The sequence below is a fragment of the Phyllobates terribilis genome, unplaced genomic scaffold (genome assembly GCF_046119375.1).
Source record: "Phyllobates terribilis strain yellow unplaced genomic scaffold, ASM4611937v1 Scaffold_5__5_contigs__length_657084704, whole genome shotgun sequence".
Taxonomy (NCBI): Eukaryota; Metazoa; Chordata; class Amphibia; order Anura; family Dendrobatidae; genus Phyllobates; species Phyllobates terribilis.
In genome coordinates this window covers 107,802,226-107,820,653 of record NW_027362765.1, presented here as the reverse complement: position 1 = coordinate 107,820,653, position 18,428 = coordinate 107,802,226, and the positions used below count along the sequence as shown (strand labels likewise).

General features: G+C 41.8%; 1 protein-coding gene across 3 annotated transcripts in view; it reads left to right on the top strand.

Moving 5' to 3' along the window:
• The window catches only part of ATP9A (ATPase phospholipid transporting 9A (putative)), a 133,905-nt gene that overhangs the window by 30,753 nt on the left and 84,724 nt on the right, over positions 1 to 18,428 (top strand). For all 3 annotated transcript variants that reach the window (XM_073682737.1, XM_073682738.1, XM_073682739.1), the window contains exons 3-11: positions 321 to 434; positions 1,967 to 2,075; positions 3,003 to 3,061; positions 5,216 to 5,267; positions 7,155 to 7,249; positions 8,761 to 8,841; positions 11,725 to 11,800; positions 14,478 to 14,554; positions 17,908 to 18,068. In XM_073682737.1, the coding sequence (XP_073538838.1) occupies positions 321 to 434; positions 1,967 to 2,075; positions 3,003 to 3,061; positions 5,216 to 5,267; positions 7,155 to 7,249; positions 8,761 to 8,841; positions 11,725 to 11,800; positions 14,478 to 14,554; positions 17,908 to 18,068 (824 nt within the window). The remainder of the gene's footprint in view (positions 1 to 320; positions 435 to 1,966; positions 2,076 to 3,002; positions 3,062 to 5,215; positions 5,268 to 7,154; positions 7,250 to 8,760; positions 8,842 to 11,724; positions 11,801 to 14,477; positions 14,555 to 17,907; positions 18,069 to 18,428) is intronic.

Genomic DNA, 18,428 nt, shown 5'->3' with positions numbered 1-18,428 from the left:
TATGACGTTGTGTTTACATGAGTCACTTTTGTAGTACTTTATCGTCTGAAATAAAAGAAAAATATGACTGACCGACAAGCATACCAGAAAAATGTACCCATCACACTTATATGTTTGGACACTAATGTAATTAGATGAGTTTCCGGGTTTAAATCAGCACTGCCAACGATACCAATATCTTGGATCAAAGGTATTCAGAAATGGATCCCGGGATCGAAGCGTTAACAAAATGGACACCAATGTAAGACTATGTGTTTAAGCTCTTTCAGAACTAGCTCAGTTGACTTTATGTGGCTGTTCTTTATTTTATTCTGTTTTAGATCCTTTTTAACCAGTTCAAATACTTCTTCAACTTATATTTCCTGCTGCTGGCCTGTTCACAATTTGTGCCTGAGATGCGGCTGGGGCCCCTGTATACTTTCTGGGTTCCTCTGGTATGTGAATGATTTTATATATGCTTTTAAGTGTCTTCATTCAACTTTGAGCACAATTTCACAGTTTATATTTAGATGTATTCATACAAAGTTTATCTTTTACTGTATCTACTTTACAACCTGTGTTATGCTCCAGAGCTGCACTCACTATTCTGCTGGTGGAGTCACTGTATACATACGTTACATTACTTATACTGTACTGATCCTGAGTTACATCCTATATTATATTCCAGAGCTGCACTCACTATTCTGGTGGTGCAGTCTCTGTATACATACATTATATTATTTATCCTGTACTTGATCCTGAGTTACATCCTGTATTATATTCCAGAGCTGCACTCACTATTCTGCTGGTGGAGTCACTGTGTACATACATTACTTATCCTGTACTGATCCTGAGTTACATCCTGTATTATACTCCAGAGCTGCACTCAGTATTCTGCTGTTGCAGTCTCTGTGTACATACATTACATTGCTTATCCTGTACTGATCCTGAGTTACATCCTGTATTATACTCCAGAGCTGCACTCACTATTCTGCTGGTGGAGTCACTGAGTACATACATTACATTACTGATCCTGTACTGATCCGGAGTTACATCCTGTATTATTTTCCAGAGCTGCACTCACTATCCTGCTGGTGGAGTCACTGTGTACATACATTACATTACTTATCCTGTATTGATTCTGAATTACATCCCATATTATGCTGTAGAGCTGCACTCACTATTCTGCTGATTATTATTGGTGACACTCAACAAGATTGTGGACGTACACGACCATTAACTGCTTAAAGGGAAGCCATCAACAGAAAATTACCTTTTGTTAAAAATTGTTTTTTGTTTTACAAGTTTTTTTTTCATATCACGTTCTTAAATAATTAAAAAAAAATAGTATTCTTCCAGTAGTTTCACTGGCCACTGGGGCTTTTTTAGACTCTTACTTCCTGTGCTTTCAGGAAGAGTTTACAGGAGTTTCCTTATCATCAGGGGCAGGAATATATTGCAAGGTAACACCTCTATACACAGCTGATCACACTGAATCCATCAATCACAATGAACAACAAAGCAGTCCCCCCTCTCTCTTCACAATGATTTTTTCACACGCTCATTAGATGCCTTAATTCAAAAGGCAGGGTTGGGGTGTTACCATTGTGGCTATGTACATGTGTTGTTTCCTAAAACAACGGGAATTAGAATTTAAAAAAGCCACAGTGGCCGGTGTTAAAATGATAAGATTTCTAATTTTTACTTTTAATACAGATTGTGCTATGTAAATAAAAAAAAATGCCAAAAATAAGAATATGGCCTTATTCTTTTCAGTGCTAAATGCAGTTTTGCTTGAGCTCTGCTCCAGTAGGATGTATCGATCAGTGACTCCAGCTTAACTCCATTGTCTATTGGAGTCTGAGGTAGCTGAATCATAACATAGCATTGCATCCAGGGAAGTTTTCTTATTTTCTGCATTTTATAGGTTCTGATTTTTTTCTGTGCCCCACTAAACCTTTACTTCCCTTCCCCTCTCGCTCTACAGGGATTCGTCCTGACTGTCACCATCATCCGTGAGGCTGTGGAAGAGATTCGATGTTTAATGCGGGATAAAGAAGTCAACTCCCAGATCTACAGCAAGCTCACAACTAGAGGTCAGATTTCAGGGTCTCCTTATTGTAAGAGCAGGGGGTTCTGCATCAGGACTGACATAGTGTGTGGGAAGAATCTGGGCAGGGTCTTTCATATTTAATATTTTTATTCATTTCATCTAGAAATCATATTTTATGCCCAGAATAATCCAGCCAAAGTGCATAGTTTTCATCAGTCCTTTATCAGCTCCTTCTGATATGCTGGATCCTTCTCTCTCCCAACATCATCTGTCGGTGGAGAGTTAGGAAGCCCCCATACACATTAAATGGCCAGTTGATCTAATGTATATAGGAGTCCAAAAGAATCATCTACATGAAATTTGTATATTCTCCCTATGTTTCTGTAAGTTTTCTCCAGGTTTTCCAGTTTCCTTCTACATTCCAAAGACATAGATTGTCAGCTCTAATGGGGGCAGTGAGTGATGACAATGTATGTAAAGTGCTGCGGAATATGGTGGCACCATATAACATTTATAAAAAGTAATTAAAGGGGCTGTCCAGCCTAAGGGTACAAGTCTGCAGTCACTCTATAGTGCTCACGCTGTGAGGATTCTCTGGTGTTGGCGGCGGGCACGTGACCTCAGATAAGTGATTTGCATACATGCGGTCACATGCCAACTAGAAGTGGGCAAGTCTAGTCTACATGTGGCTGAAAGTATGAAAATTGCATACTTGCGGTCACATGACCTCTTGCTCCCAGCACAGACATCAGGGAATCCTCACAGCATGTGCTCTACAGTCACAAGTCTGCACTCACTCTGTGCCCTAAGGCCGGACAAACCCTTTAAAAATCTCACTTTATGGTCATTTTTGTTTCGTCTCCTAAAAGTGCAGGTTTTATATTTCCTTTCCTGCCTGTGATGTGAATGACTTGCCTATAATACATAGGATAGATCAGGAATAATAAGTGACTTCTGCTCTTCCTTACAGGCACTGTGAAGGTCCGCAGCTCGAGCATACAAGTTGGAGATCTTGTTATTGTAGAAAAGGTCGGTATTGATCTCTTCAATATCTATGATGTATCTCTTTGCCAGAAATGAATTCATTATATTGTAAAACATCAAAAGTATATAGGGTAAATTATTATTAGATAACGAACACTGTCAAACAACAAAGCACCTGGATGTGACAATAATTAATTAACGCTAATAAAGTCTTCTGAAGCAGCAGTTGATGTCCATATTTTTGACGCAGGCATGTAATGACAATTGATAAATGGCCCAAGGACTGGACAAAATCAGTGTTTATTCCTATTCTGAAGAAGGGAGATGCTACAGACTGTCGAAACTATCGGAGTATTACGCTCATACCTCATGCCAGCAAAATACTACTAAAGTTCCAACAAAAATGACTAGAGCCTTACTTTGACAAAGAGCTGTCAGAGGAACAAGCAGGATTCAGAAAAGGCAGAGGAACAAGAGATGTGATGGCTAACATTACATAATGGAAAAGGTCAAATAATACAACAAGGAGATCTATTTTTGCTTCATCAACCACAGGAAAGCCTTCAACTGTGTTGATCACCAGAAACTTTGGAATACCATGAAATATATGGGCATGCTGAACCATCTGATCAGCCTCATTAGGAACCTTTACATCGACCAAGAAGCAACAGTCCTAAGGGAACACGGCGACACAGCATGGTTCAAAGTAGAGCGAGGCGTCAGACAAGGCTGCATCACCATTTCTTTTCAATGTATATGCGGAAGCTGTTTTCGAGAAGGCTGGACTTGCCAAAAAAGATGGAATCAAAATTGCTGAAGGTATCATCAACAATCTTAAATACGCAGACAATACAACACTGATCGCAACAAGCGTAGATGGAATGAAGGACTTACTACAGAGTGTCAAGATGGAAAACATGGGACTGCTGCTCAATACAAAGAAGATAAAGATATTGATCACTGCCAGGTACGACCGGGACACTTTTGAGATGGATTTTGACTAACTGGAAGTTGTAAAGGGCTTCAATCTAATCCGACTGATGATCACTCAAGATGCAGCGACGACACCAGAAGTCAATATCTGTGGGCAAATCACTGGACAAGATCTTCAAATCGAGGAACATTTCACTGGTGACATAGACACGGCTCATACATAGTTTGGAGTTTTCTGTGGTAACGTATGGATGCGAAACCTGGACGATAAAGAAACAAGACAGAAGAAGAATGAACACCTGAGAAATGTGGTGCTGGAGAAAGATGTCATCAAAACCATGGATGGCAAGAAGAATAAATAAATAAATTTTGGAACAAATCAAGCCAGACATGTCACTGGAAGCAAGGATCACCAAGCTACGACTGGCCTACTTTGGACACATCATACGAAGAGAGCAATCACTGGAGAAGGACATCATGGTCGAAAGAATAGAAGGAACAAGGTGAAGAGGAAGACCAGCAATCCGATGGCTGGATATGATCAAGATAACAGCGGAGAAGACCCTGGTGGACCTATCTAGGCTTGCACAAGATCAATCATACAGATCATTCATCCATCAAGTCACCATTGCTCGGCTCGAAGGCTGTTAAAAAAAGGAGAAAAAAAAACTCGGACAAGTCATCATTAGATTTTTACATTTACAGTTATCATTACGCTAATGGGCGACTTTACTGAAGATGGCTGAAAGATCATGAATTTCCTGCATTTTTTTTCAATATAGCATCAGCCAGTAAAAATGAATAAGTTTTTCCTTTACAATGTTATGAATGCCTTATCTTTAGGGTAGGTCATCAGTATCAGATTGATGGGGGTCTGACACCTGGTTCCCCTCACCGATCAGCTGTTACCAGCTCTGGCAGCAGCCACATGTACACAGTGTACAGTGCAGGACACCTCAGCTCTGTACTCTGCCTAGTGGCCGCCCCTGGGTACTGCAGCTCAGCTCCTATTCTTTTAAAGCTGGTAAATGCTGCTGGAGCTAATAACAGCTGATCAGTGGGGGTGCCAGGTGTCGGTCTGAAATTGATGGCCTACTGTATCTTAAGAGTAGGTAATCAATTTTATTCTGGTGAAAAAGTCTTTAAATTACAGTTTTGTCGAAAGTCACAAAAGACCGCACTGTCTTATTTAATTTCAGCTTTTTTTATTTTTAAAAATGTGCAAACTGTATATAAAATCTAAAATGTTCATAATTTATCTGGCAGAATCAGAGAATTCCGGCTGACATGATATTCCTAAGGACGTCAGAAAAAAACGGTAACTGTCCCGTTATTTTACGAGAACTCACAATCTGTATTTTATTTATATTTTTTTAAATCCGATACATTTAACAGGTTGTTATTGCAGTTGGTGTTCGGGCTGCTTCGTTCTCTGTTAGGCAGCTTTAGGTTTTAGTGTTCAAATTGTCTCTTCAAAGAGGCAGTGCACTTGAACTCTAGCGCCACCTATTGGAAGTAGCAATCCTAAAAGTCAGTATTGATCCTTTAATGAGCCTTGCCACATGACTTAGGATAAAAGCCAAACCGGAATCTCAATTTGCAGACCCGTGTTTTGGGGTGTTGCCCCTCCTCAGTGCAAAGTATGAGATATGATTTGGTTGTATGTGAGGCCTATAAGCTTTAGCCCCCCGTCAGAGGGCTCTTGATGCAGCCAAATCCGATCTCATGATTTGCACTGAGGAGGGGCAAAACCCCGAAACACGTGTCTGCACGTTGAGATTCTAATTTACTTTACATACCATGATTAAGGCGTTAAGCTGAAACTAGTTGGTCTGCTTTTCCTATGTCTATGGATCTCTTTTGGTGACTTGCTACTACAGTTTTTAATGTGATCAATAAACTTTGCTTGTTATATTTTTGGCTACCGCTGGAGGATATTCTTGTTTTTCTAGTTTACTTTTATCCTATGTCATATGGCAAGGCTCGTTAAAAGGTTGACATTGACTTTTAGGATTGGTGGCTCTAGAATTCAAGTCCTCTTCCTCTCTGACCAGGTAATTTGCATATATAATTTCCCAGAGGTGCATGCATGGCCTATAAGTCTCCTTACCCTGGAATGTCATGTCACTCTCTACAAAGAGACACGTTACCCCTTAGATTTCATCATGAACAGCGTGTCATGCAGTGTTTTTTTTTTTTCTCGTTTGGTAAAATGATCAACATCGTGATGGGAACCCAAAGAACCTAACTATGGTCAGTGGGGTCTATCAAAATCATTGATCATCCGACGACTATCTAAAGTGTATGGGAGGCTTTAGGAAAGGTTTACACAATCCTATTGTGGCCATATTTTCTTGGGCGTAGTTCAGACATAATTCCCGACCTGAATGTCCGTCCGGTGAATTGTATCCTACACGTCTATGATGCTTATAGTCAGAAGACCCCCGATTAGGACAGTAATTGTGGCTTTAATACGGATGAGGAAATAGGTCAGCCATCTTTTTTTTCCTTTTCCTTTTTTTGCGGGAATTAGGACACTTTTGTCACTTGGGTTTGTAGTTTTCTGCCTTATATTTACGGAAAAGACTTGGGCATTCATTTCCATCCAAGCAGCAATAAAATACAGTTGTGTGTGAATTCCGCTTGCTGCAGTGTTTTTCTGATTTTATTTTTTTTTGTTAACCCTTGATGTATACGTTAACATTAAAGTCCCCATACACATTAGGTGCTGAACCCCACCTATATCCGTCAGGATCAGTTCACAGTCTAATGTGCATGGGGGCTTCCCGATTCTGCCCCACAGATGATATTAGGAAGAGAAGGATCCGTCCTGGTGAATTTCATCTGCTGATCCCGAGATGAGCCACCACTATAGGAGTCTGGCAGCGGCGCTCTCATAGAGAACAGGGGAGCGCTCAGCCGAGAGCACCCCTGTCGGCCAAACGGTCGTCTTTCTGATGAAATCCAATTTATATAGAGAGCTTGATTGCAATTCTCTGGACGTGTGTGGAGGTTTTATTTGAGGTGTAGATTAGGAATATGCATCAATATTCACTTTGTTGCTGTTGCCTAAATTATAACTTCAAGAAGAAACCCATAATGACTCGCTGGGCAATGTCATAGTGTGGTCCCCCGGGGTCTATTGCAAAAAGGCATCACAGATGTAAGAGGAATTTTTACTAAACTGAAAATAACATTTCCCCAGGGTCTTGCTTCCTGCGCACCGATCAGCTGGATGGCGAGACAGACTGGAAACTGCGGCTGCCGGTGTCCTGCACGCAGAGGCTGCCCACGGCAGCGGTAAGTCACCCCTGTACTTACATGTGGATGTGGTGGTCCCCTCCCTATGTATTTTGAGCACCACTAACGTTACACATGCTGAATCTTCAGGTACAAGCGCAAAGGAATTTTACTGTACATTTGCCCTAAATTTGGTTGGAAAATTAATATTCAGTAATTTATTTATCTTTATCTGATATTAATTGCTGGATTATAAGATATTCAAGAATGTAATGTATGTACATAGTGACTCCACCTGCAGAATAGTGAGTGCAGCTCTGGAGTATAATACAGGATGTAACTCAGGATAAGTAGTGTAATGTATGTACACAGTGACTGCACCAGTAGAATAGTGAGTGCAGCTCTGGAATATAATACAGGATATAACTCAGGATCAGTACAGGATAAGTAGTGTAATGTATGTGCATGTATAATACAGAATATAACTCATCACGGTGGTTCAGTAGTTAGCACTGCAGCTTTGCAGTGCTGGGGTTCTGGATTTAAATCCCACCACATCTGCAAGGAGTTTGTTTGTTCTCCCCGTGTTTGCCTGGGTTTCCTCCCACACTCCAAAGACATACTGATAGGTAACTTAGATTGTGAGCCCCAATGGGGATGATGATGATATCTTTAAAGCCCTGTGGAATTAATGCCGATATATAATCGAGTAAAATATATAAATAAATAAACTCAGAATTTTCTGTCTGGATTTTCCGATCGAAAAACTGCAACAAAATAGAGAAATGCATTAGCGGTACAGTGGTAGACTTTAATTAAATCTTATTTATATGACATTGAAATTTTTCATACAGAAGTTGACCTGCTGTGCGGATTTTTGAATCTGCAGCATATTCACAACATGTCGTGTGAACATGTGACCGCTGCAGCCAGGCAAGGCTGCAGTGGTCACGTGTTGCCACATAATAGCGGGAGGTAAGGATACAGATACCCTAGAGGGACCAAGCTACCATTAAGAAGGGCTCTACAGAACAGTGGGAAGGCGAGCTAACTGAATATTGTATATATTAGTATTTTATTCCTTCTACTTTGTTTTCTCTGCATCATTGTTTTCCACTGCTATTCCAGTAGGTGTGAACACACTCTTACTCCTATGTAACTGGTAAAATTATGATCATTACTTAAACATTTTAATTAATTCACATCTCCTTCCTCTGAGATTAATATGAACAACTGTGGCATCTATCACTTATCATTTGGACGTCCTCTGATTTATTTAGTCGTGCACTGACCCATTGATTGCATATTATGGTTATAGCTGCAGCTTTCGTCCACTTCATCTGACAGTCATCAGTCCATGTCCTTGGGGCGTCCAGATGTTTCACCTTTACAGCTTACTTTGGGCACAGAGACTTAAATAGCCATACATGTGTTAGCTATAGATTAGGTCGGCCTTCATATTGTTTTTTTTTTTCTTCTTAGCAGCGACTACTCGGTGACTGATTTGAAGTGCTCCATTGTTACACTTCTGGTAAATGCTCTGTAATGTGATATTTCTTGTTATCTTTCAGGACTTGCTCCAGATTAGAGCCTATGTATATGCAGAAGAACCCAATATTGACATCCATAATTTTGCAGGAACCTTCACCCGGGTGAGCAGTGGTGATGATCTGGTTTATGACACTCCCTCCAATATTACAGTGGCTTGCTAAAGTATACATCCCCCTTGGCATTTTTTGTGTTTTGATACGTCGCAACCTTGAATTTCACAGATTTTTTTGAGGGTTTGCATTAGTTCATGTAAAGAACATGCCTACATTACAAACAAATGACAAATAGGACAAAATAACTGAAAACTTCAGTGTGCACAACTATTCCCCCCCCCCCCCCCCTAAAGTCAGCACTTTATAGAGCCTCCTTTCGCATCAATTGCAGCTGCAAGTCGCTTTGGATAAGTCTGAGTTTTCCACATCTTGCCACTGGGATTTTTGCTCATTCCTCAAGGCAAACTTGCTCCAGCTCCTTCAAGTTAGATGGTTTCCTTGGGTGAATAGCAATCTTCAAGTCTGACCACAGATTCTCAATTGAATTAAGGTCAAGGCTTTGACTAGGCCACTCCAAAACATTTACACGTTTCCCCTTAAACCACTCGAGTGTTGCTTTAGCAGGATGCTTTGGGTCATTGTCTTATTGGAAGGTGAACCTCCGTCCCAGTCTCAAATCACTGACTGACTGAAACAGATTTTGCCTAAGAATATCCCAGTATTTCGCACCATCCATCTTCCCCTCGACTCAGACCATTTTCCTTGTCCCTGCTGCCCAAAAACATCCCCACAGCTTGATGCTGCCAACACCTTGTTTCATAGTGGGGATGTTGTTGTTTGGGTGATGAGCTATGTTGTTTTGGTGTCAGACATAGCGTTTGGCCAAAAAATTTAATTTTGGTCTCCTCTGACTACAGCACCTTCCTCCATACATTTGGGGAGTCTCCCACATGTGTTTTGGCAAACTCAATACAAGCCTTGCAATTTTTGTGTGTAAGTAGAGGCTTTTTTCTGCTGCCCACTGTGGTAGATCAGTTCACTCAGCTGCACATAGTAGTAGACATAGGAACACTGTCACTTTAAATCTCCCGTGGTTTATTTTGAGTGCGGCATAAACCACTGCAACGTTAGCAAAACAAACTCGGCCTTCCCGGCCTAACAGAAAAAACAAAACATGACGTATGGCACAGTCCTTGTTGCAATGGAGTGTACGGCTTAGTGTGGTTGTATGGACAGATACTCCAGTCTCTGCTTGGGAACTCTGCAGCTCCTTCAAGGTTACCTGTGATCTCTGTGCTGCCTTTCTGATTAATGCCCTTCTTACCTGGGCTGAGAGTTTTTGTGGGCGTCCCTCTCTTGGCAGGTTTGTTGTGGTACCATGTTCTTTCCATTTGATGATAATGGATTTCATGGTGCTCCAGGGGACCTTCGGAGATTGGGATATTTTTTATAACCCAACCCTGACTTGTATTTCTCAACAACTTTGTCCCTGACTTGTTTGGAGATCTCCTTGGTCTTCATGGTGTTGTTTGGTTAGTGATGCCTCTTGCATAATGGTGCTGCAGCCTCTGTGGCCTTTCAGAAAAGGTGTGTATATACTGATCGACCATGTGACACTTAAATTACACACAGGTGGAGTTCATTTCACTAAGCATGTGACTTATGAAGGTAATTGCTTGCACTAGAAATTTTTAGGAGCTACATGGCAAAAGGGGTGAATACATATGCACATTACAATTTTTAATTATTTGATCCCATATATTTACTTTATTCCTATGTTTTTCTCACTGCATTTCACCAACTTAGACTATTTAGTGCTCATGCATCACACACAAATCGGATCACAAAAATATTTAAACATCGGTTGTAATGTAACAAAATAGGTAATAAGCCAAGGGGAGAGAATACTTTCGCAAGTCACTGTATGTGTCCTCCGGTTGTTGCTCATTAAGCTAATGCTTCTGCCCATTACTGTCTTTACTATGGAGCCTTATCAATAACGCCCCTGTTGGTGTTTGGTAGAGGCATACATAGAGATCATGGGGCCCCAGAGCAAAATTCCTAATTGGGCCCACCTTCCTTTATTTCCCCTGCCCCCATAAAAAATACTTAGCAGGGTCACAGGGCATAGATTTAGTCATAGAAGGACACACCTCCCAACTTTTAAAGACAGGGAAAAGGACATTTATTGTACCACATACACAGTAATTGTGCCCCTAATGTAGCCTCTTTGTGTTCTCACCCACTAGAATACCCCTATCATGACCCCTTTAGAGAATGATGCCAATAAAAATGCCCCCACACACAGTATGATACCCCCACACAATTGGCACACACAGTACCCCTCACATACAAAGTATGATGTCCCTAAAGTGCCCCCACTCTGTATGAAATCCCCATTGTTTCCCTATTCCGTATGATGGCCCCTCAGTTCCCCACACAGTATGGTGACCCTGATGGCACACAGTACGATCACCCCCATAGTTCTTTCATACATTGAGATCCCCCTACAAGTCATATCCACACAATTTCCCCTACAAATACTGACAACATGAAAAAATAAAAAAAAAACCTCACCCAGCCCTGTTCCCCTGTCGCGCTGCTCCAGTCTGTACTATGTGCGGATTGAGGCTCCATTCATCAGGCACAATCTAGTGATGTCATCGTGCCTGCTGAAAGTTCAGCTTCATGGACCTAGGTCTTTTTTCAACCTATGTAACTATGCAAACAAAAGTGTCATTTAATAAAGAATAGAGCTTTGTAGACCACTCTTGATGAACAGTTCGCTGGAGGATGACACCAAATTCATTATGAGGCATTCGCAGTTGTACCCGTTTTTTGCGCAAGAATGTTAAGACATTTCCAGCACTTTTACTATAGAATTCTGGCAAAAATTTATGAATTTTGGCCATAAAGGCTCAGAATGACTGGCATAAATACATTGATAAATCTTCCCAGAGTACTCATGTTCTCTTTCTCCTCTCTCCACAGGAGGACAGTGACCCCCCAATAAATGAAAGCTTAAGTATTGAGAACACGTTGTGGGCCAGCACGGTCATTGCTTCTGGTAAAGATAAACATTCTCCGTCTGCATGTTAACAATTTAATCCCTCATTAATTTGTCTGTAATTGATAATAATTGAGTCTGTCATTGAGAAAATTAGCCCCCAAATTAGTTGTTTTTTTGTGTTTTCTCTTCCATTTGTGACACCACAAGAGAGGAGAACTGACATGTAGTCTCCCCGAGGCGTTCTATAAATGATCCTCAAGTCATTTGTGATGTTGGGTCCCTTCATCTTTCATCTGCCAGGAAACACAACTTATGACATCAGATAATGAATGGTTCTTCCTGAGCAGTGTAATGAATGGCAAGATGGCTGCCGATGTAGCAGGGGAGCCGGACAGTGAGGCTCAAGTGTTGGGGCTCCGATTAACTAACTGCTTAAATAATATATTCTATTCCCGTCTTTTAGACCCCTCTGTGGAGATCTGTGGATATGCCATAAATAGCTCTTGAAGGGTTAAACATTGTGTAATGAACATGCAAGGAACTTTCTAATGTGCTTTGTATTTCAGTCTTTTTTAGGCCCTTAATGGGGTTGTCCAGGCTTGACTCTTTATGTGACTACAGACTTCTAAATTGTGACAATGTGCGGTGCACATGCTATCAGGATTCCCCGGTGATCCCGATGTGAGCTAGCGGTCAATTTGCATATCTGCTGTCTCATGCCAACTAGATGTATCCAGCTTCTCTCAATGCACTTCTGCTGAGAAGAGGCCGAGCACGTCTAGTCTGCATGCGACCGCAAGTATGCAAAACATGTACATACATTCGTGTGACTACTTATTTGCACCGGCAATACCGGGGAATCAAGACAGGTTGCAGTATTGATGATTCAGAAGTCTGATGATTCAGAAGTCTGCAGCCACATACAGTGACTGCAGATATTGGTGTCAGCCTGAACAAGCCCTTTAAATTTACTTAATGTCTGTGATGGTCCAGGACCTGAGAACCTCATTGACTGCACTTCTACCTCCAGGAGCTGTGCTCTTCTGAGCAGTTATTTTGGAGTGATTGGTAAGAGCCTCAGGATCCAGGACCAAAACCTGGTATAGTTATATGGCTCTTGTCACCCAGTTCTGACTTTTTACCACAAAAATTCGTGTTAAATCTGCTGATAGTCCACATTCAGTGCATAAAACTTTACATGCAACAGATAACTTCTCTGGCGATTTATTTTTATGCTACACCTGAAGAAAATCTGCTGCAGGAATACATTGTATGATACATACACAGAAAATCCAATGAGTCCCCCTATTAAATAACAATATTGCTAATCCTTGTGCAGATTAAACTGATGCAACTCTGATGGTAAAAACTGATGAATATCTGATGAAAAACACTGGACCACTTGAAAAATCACTTTTGTCTGAATGAGGCCTACATTTTTTAGCTTTATTATTTAGTACAATTATACTTAGTGTAGACAATCTTCTGTGAGCGGGACATACCGGTAGCCAAAATAGCTCTCCTATTTTAGAAATATCTGTTGCCTATAAAGAAAGATTGCAACAACCCATCATTTTTGTGTGTGTGCAACCTCTGAACCATTCAACGACTGCAAGCAGAGATTTTAGATACAATGGATATTAAAACACAAGGGGCCCTATTCATCAAGAAAAGTAGCAAAAAACGCTTGAAAAGTTTGGACGTTCTTCACGCCAACTTGTAAAAGCTTCCCCTAAATGGGCAGAGCTGGAGAGGTTCCTGGGCAGGATGGAGGGTGGCTATGTATGTATATATCTGTATATGTGTGTGTGTATATATATTAATATTTTTATATAGATACATACATACATACGTGTGTGTGTGTGTATATATGTATGTACATATATATATATATATATATATATATATGTGTGTGTCTGTGTTTTAAAAATATAAAAAAAATAAAGAAATAAAAAAGATAAATATAAAAGGTTAAATCACCCCCTTTTAAAAATAAAGAATGAAAAATATAAACATATTTGATATCACTGCGTTCAGAACGCCAGAGTTCCGGGGTTTATTTTTGGATCACCCCACCTCCCTAAAAAATGTAATAATAGGCAGTGAAAGCATCGTATGTACACAATATCGGTATCAATAAAAACATCAGCTCAATGCACAAAAACAAGCCCTCACTCAGCCTCAACAGCAAAATTAAAAATTTTTTATGGCTCTCAGAAAATGGTGACAGAAAGCAATAAAACATTTTTTTACAATAGTCCGAGTTTTTTTTCATCGCTTAAATAGAACAAAAATCAATGCTTGTGTGGTATTGCCGTAATCAGACTGACATGGACAATCATGTGTCTAGGTCATTTTTCCACGCAATGAACGATCTAAAAGCAACCCCAACCCACCCCAAAAATTGCATTTTTTTTTTTGTCGTTTCATAACATTTTATTTTTTTTTTTTTAGCTTTTTTCAGTATATTGTATGTTAAAAAAATTACATCGGGTCCCCCAAAAAACAAGCCCTCACTCGTCTGTCAACTAAAAAATAAACAAAAGTTCTGGCTCTGGGAAGAAGGTGAGGAAAAAATGAAAGCGCAAAAACCAAAAAATGTCCTAGTCCTTTAAAGGGTTAAGATCAGATTCCTGCATTTCCTTCATGTTTGTCTGCAGATTCCAGGCTGTAAATGACATGCCCGACATATATAGATGTTGTTTTTACGTATATACTGTGTTCTTTGCTGCAGGGACTGTGGTCGGAGTGGTTATTTATACTGGCCGGGAGCAGCGCAGTGTGATGAACACCTCTAATCCTCGCAGTAAGGTACAGACAGGTTCATGGGGCAAAATGGAGATCTAAGAACGTGAATACTTATCACTTATTGGTATCACATGTATTATGTTCGGGCTTCTGTATGTGCAGTAATTGTGGTTGTGTGTCAGTCCAATACTGGACAGCTCCTTATCAAAAATATCTATACTTACCTCCGGGACCAGCACTGCTACTCTGCTCTCAATCCGTGTTCCCCGACGGTCTTTGGACTTCATATAAAATGTCATGTGTCCACCTCAGCCAATAAGCTGTCAGCAATTCCATCCGAGTGCAAGAAACAATGGGCACAATTATTAGGGCTGCAGGCAATCAGCAGTTACTGATTGGCTGCAGCAGTCACATGACTTTGTTTATATCCGGAGACCAATTGGGGACACAGGGCTACGACAACAGCTGCTGCACTAGTTCGGAAGGTTTTTGTTTTACTTTTTGCAGCAATCTAGTGACGTGCCCAGGGTGATGGGGGAAACGACTCGGCGCCCGGGCCTTGTTGTGGTTTTTGGGGGATGTCGCGGTGGCCGGCTCCCGGGCCCGTACCCTGGGGTCACTCTTAAAAAAAAGAAGGAAAAAGGGGAAAAGTTGTATGGGATAAAGGAATGTTCGTGACGCCACCCGTGGTGTCTGGTGAGGATCACCAGCGCTGCGACAGTCCGCTGAGGCCGCTGTTCAGGCAGCTTAGTTGGTGCGGCTCCCCACAGGTGGAGCAGGGCCTCAGGGCAGTGTAGGAGAAAATGCAGAATAGAGCGTTGGCGGGTGCAGAGCCGCGGAGGAAAGAACAGACAGAGGCAGTAGTTGAGGTCATCCAAGTCTTTACTCACGGTAATGTTTTCTCAGCTCAGAGCTTCTCTCTGCTGTCACATAGCGAGCTGCGGCCGCCAGGGTGGGGTTCAGCACACTCCAGGTAGTTCAGGAGCGCTTGACAGGACCCCCGCTCTAGTGTGTTCCTCTCTTGTTGAACTTCTCCCGCCTTGTGTCCCCCACTGAGTCCCGTATGGGTACTGCGATGTCCCTTATGGGTAACGTGTAGCTCCCGGACCGACTGGGTGCCCTTTTTGGTGACTGGTGGTGAGAACGTGGCGTAAGGCCGGGTCCCTCTGGATAAACTCAGATTAGGGCATACAGGTGGCGACTCCGCTCCGTCCGTATCCCCCTAGGATCCATATAAGCCTCCGGACTTTTCCGACAGAGACGTGAAGTGCAAAGTCAGATAATCTGGGACCGGTACCCCCTCTTGCGGCAGGGTCTCTCTGGCGGGGCCAGAATAAGGTATGCAGGTGGCGACTCCGCTCTGTCCGCACCCCCTGAGATCCTTTCGCCTGTGGAGCCTATCTCCTCTGCTCCCCTCCTGGGCCTTCTTGCTTGGACCCTGACCGGGGACAGAGCCGGTTATAACTCTGCCCCGACCCCCCGTCTCGAGGCCTGAGACCGGGGACCGTGGACCCTCAGCCGGCTGCAGCCTTGTGCTGACTCGCCGTCCCAAAGACCCACGACCAAAGACCTTGTTATTAAGATGGCCTCCAGTTATATGGAATTCGCCTTAAGTGCTTAAGTAAATGCTTCCTCCACCCTCACTCACTATGTGGTTCCCCCTAACTTTGGTTCCCCCCAACTCCTCCATTCAGGCCCGGGGCAGCACTATGGTGCTTTAGGCCCCCTTCAGAACTGGAGTGGTGTAGTGTTGAGTGTGTGGTTGGGGTCCTGTGTGGTACTCCATCCTTACCTGGGAGAGGAGATACCACACCTCGTTCTGAGGTGCAGTACCCCTGTGGTGACTGAACCCTCAGGGGCGCCACACTAGTGTCATTGATAAGGGGATGTCCAGTAGCAGTCAACTCTTTAAAAGGGGTTATCCAGGACTATATACATTTTTTTTATTTTACTATGGGCCTCAGAACTAATAAGCAGGTCGTTGCTAACGACCTGCCTGTTCTACCTAGCGCAAATCTGTGCCAGCCCAGACCGCTCCTGCGGCTTCTGCTGACGTCACGTCAACAGAGCAGTTGCTTCTCTTCCGGTCTGCTCTGACTGCAGGAGGCCGGCTGTCAATCAGCAAGACATTGGCAGTCACGCCTCGTCAACTCTCTGTTGATATGGAGCAGGTGAATCACCGACATGAACGGTTGGTGATTGCTTTGAGCCAATTCTGGATAGAATAGCTAGGTAGTTGGCAATTACCTGCCTGTTTAGTTTTTTGGCTCATAGTAAAAAAATAATTTTAGCTGTGGACAACCCCTTTAAACTGCCCATACACATCACTGTATTTACCGTTATGACCATTTGCTTCAACATTTTCTGGCCTCGTTGCTGATTTCAACATAATTATTGCAGCATTCACTCAGTTAAAGAGGTATTCCTATCTCCAAGATCATATGTAGTAGGTATAATAATAGCAATTAGAAATGCAGTATAGTTCTTCTGATTCGCTATGTGGCTTACACCATGTGCAGAGCAATGTAGTAACTTGCGTATCCATGGTTATGACCACTAACAACGAACTAACTCTCTATATGAGTTGTCGTAACCATGGATACCTAAGCTACTGCAATGCCTTGCACATGGGGTAAGCAACATAGCTAATCAGAAGAACTATACTACGTTTCTAATTGTAGTTATTTGCTAATATTATTATTATTACACCTACTACATATTGGGATAGGATCTTGGAGATGGGAATACCTTTTTAAGGAATGAACGATCGAAGGAGCAGCAATTTATGACAGCTGCATTATTGGACTAATTGCTGACCTCCTGCAGTGTTTGTCACTGACTTGTTTTAGGGTATTTTCTCATCAGACGGGAGCTGAAAAAAAAATATGCATTCACTGCAAAGGGTGAAATCTGCAGAGAAAACACACTTCCCTTGTGGACATGCTGCAGATCAATTTTTGAGCAGATTGTGAACAGATTTTTATGCTCAGTGTGCGGATGAAAATCTCCACTTTCCTGGCACCATAAGACTATGTGCACACGTTCAGTATTTGCAGCGGATTTTTCTGTTTTTTTCAGACTGTTGGCAGAAAAAACACTGCGTGAAATATACACATTTTTGCACTTATTTTCATTCGAATGGGTAAAAAAGCTGCAAAAACGCTGAAAGAGTAAGCACCCTGCAAATTTGTAAAAACGCCTTGATTGTTCAAATCTGCAAGGAAAAAATATGCATAGTGTGCAGAAGATATCAGAAATCGTATTCACTTTCCTGGTACTGTAAAACGCTGCGTTTTTTTCAGTGGCAAAAATGCAATATGTGAACAGGCCCTAATACTTGGCGGCACAGAAAAAAATGCAGCGTCTCAACTCGGTGTGAACATACCTGCAAATAGTATCTATATTATCTGTTGCAGATAGGTCTCTTTGACCTGGAAGTGAATTGCCTGACAAAGATTTTATTCAGCGCCCTGGTTGTCGTCTCTCTGGTCATGGTGACTCTCCAGCATTTTGCTGGTCGTTGGTATCTACAGATCATCCGCTTCCTGCTCCTCTTCTCCAACATTATTCCCATCAGGTGAGGGGTAACTGTTTGACAACTCTTTGCCATGAAATCCTACGAGTCACAAAAATGCAGTGTAAATATAGAAATATAATATATAAATTTTTTGCACCGTTTGCCTTCTACAAACTCTGTGTTGTATTGTCTTTTGCTGGCTGCAGAATGAGTTAACTGAGGGTCCATCAGTTGGCTTTGATATGATATTTGTATTTCTGAGCTCCTCTCAGCTGATTTATAAGCAAAGACAACATCAAAATTGAATGTGCAGCCTGTAAAAGCAAATCGGTGCAAAATTTATGATGAATTCCAGTAGCAAAAATGTTTTTTAGCCCAAAATACGTCCATTTATAAAAGAAAAAAAATGACTGCAGAGGT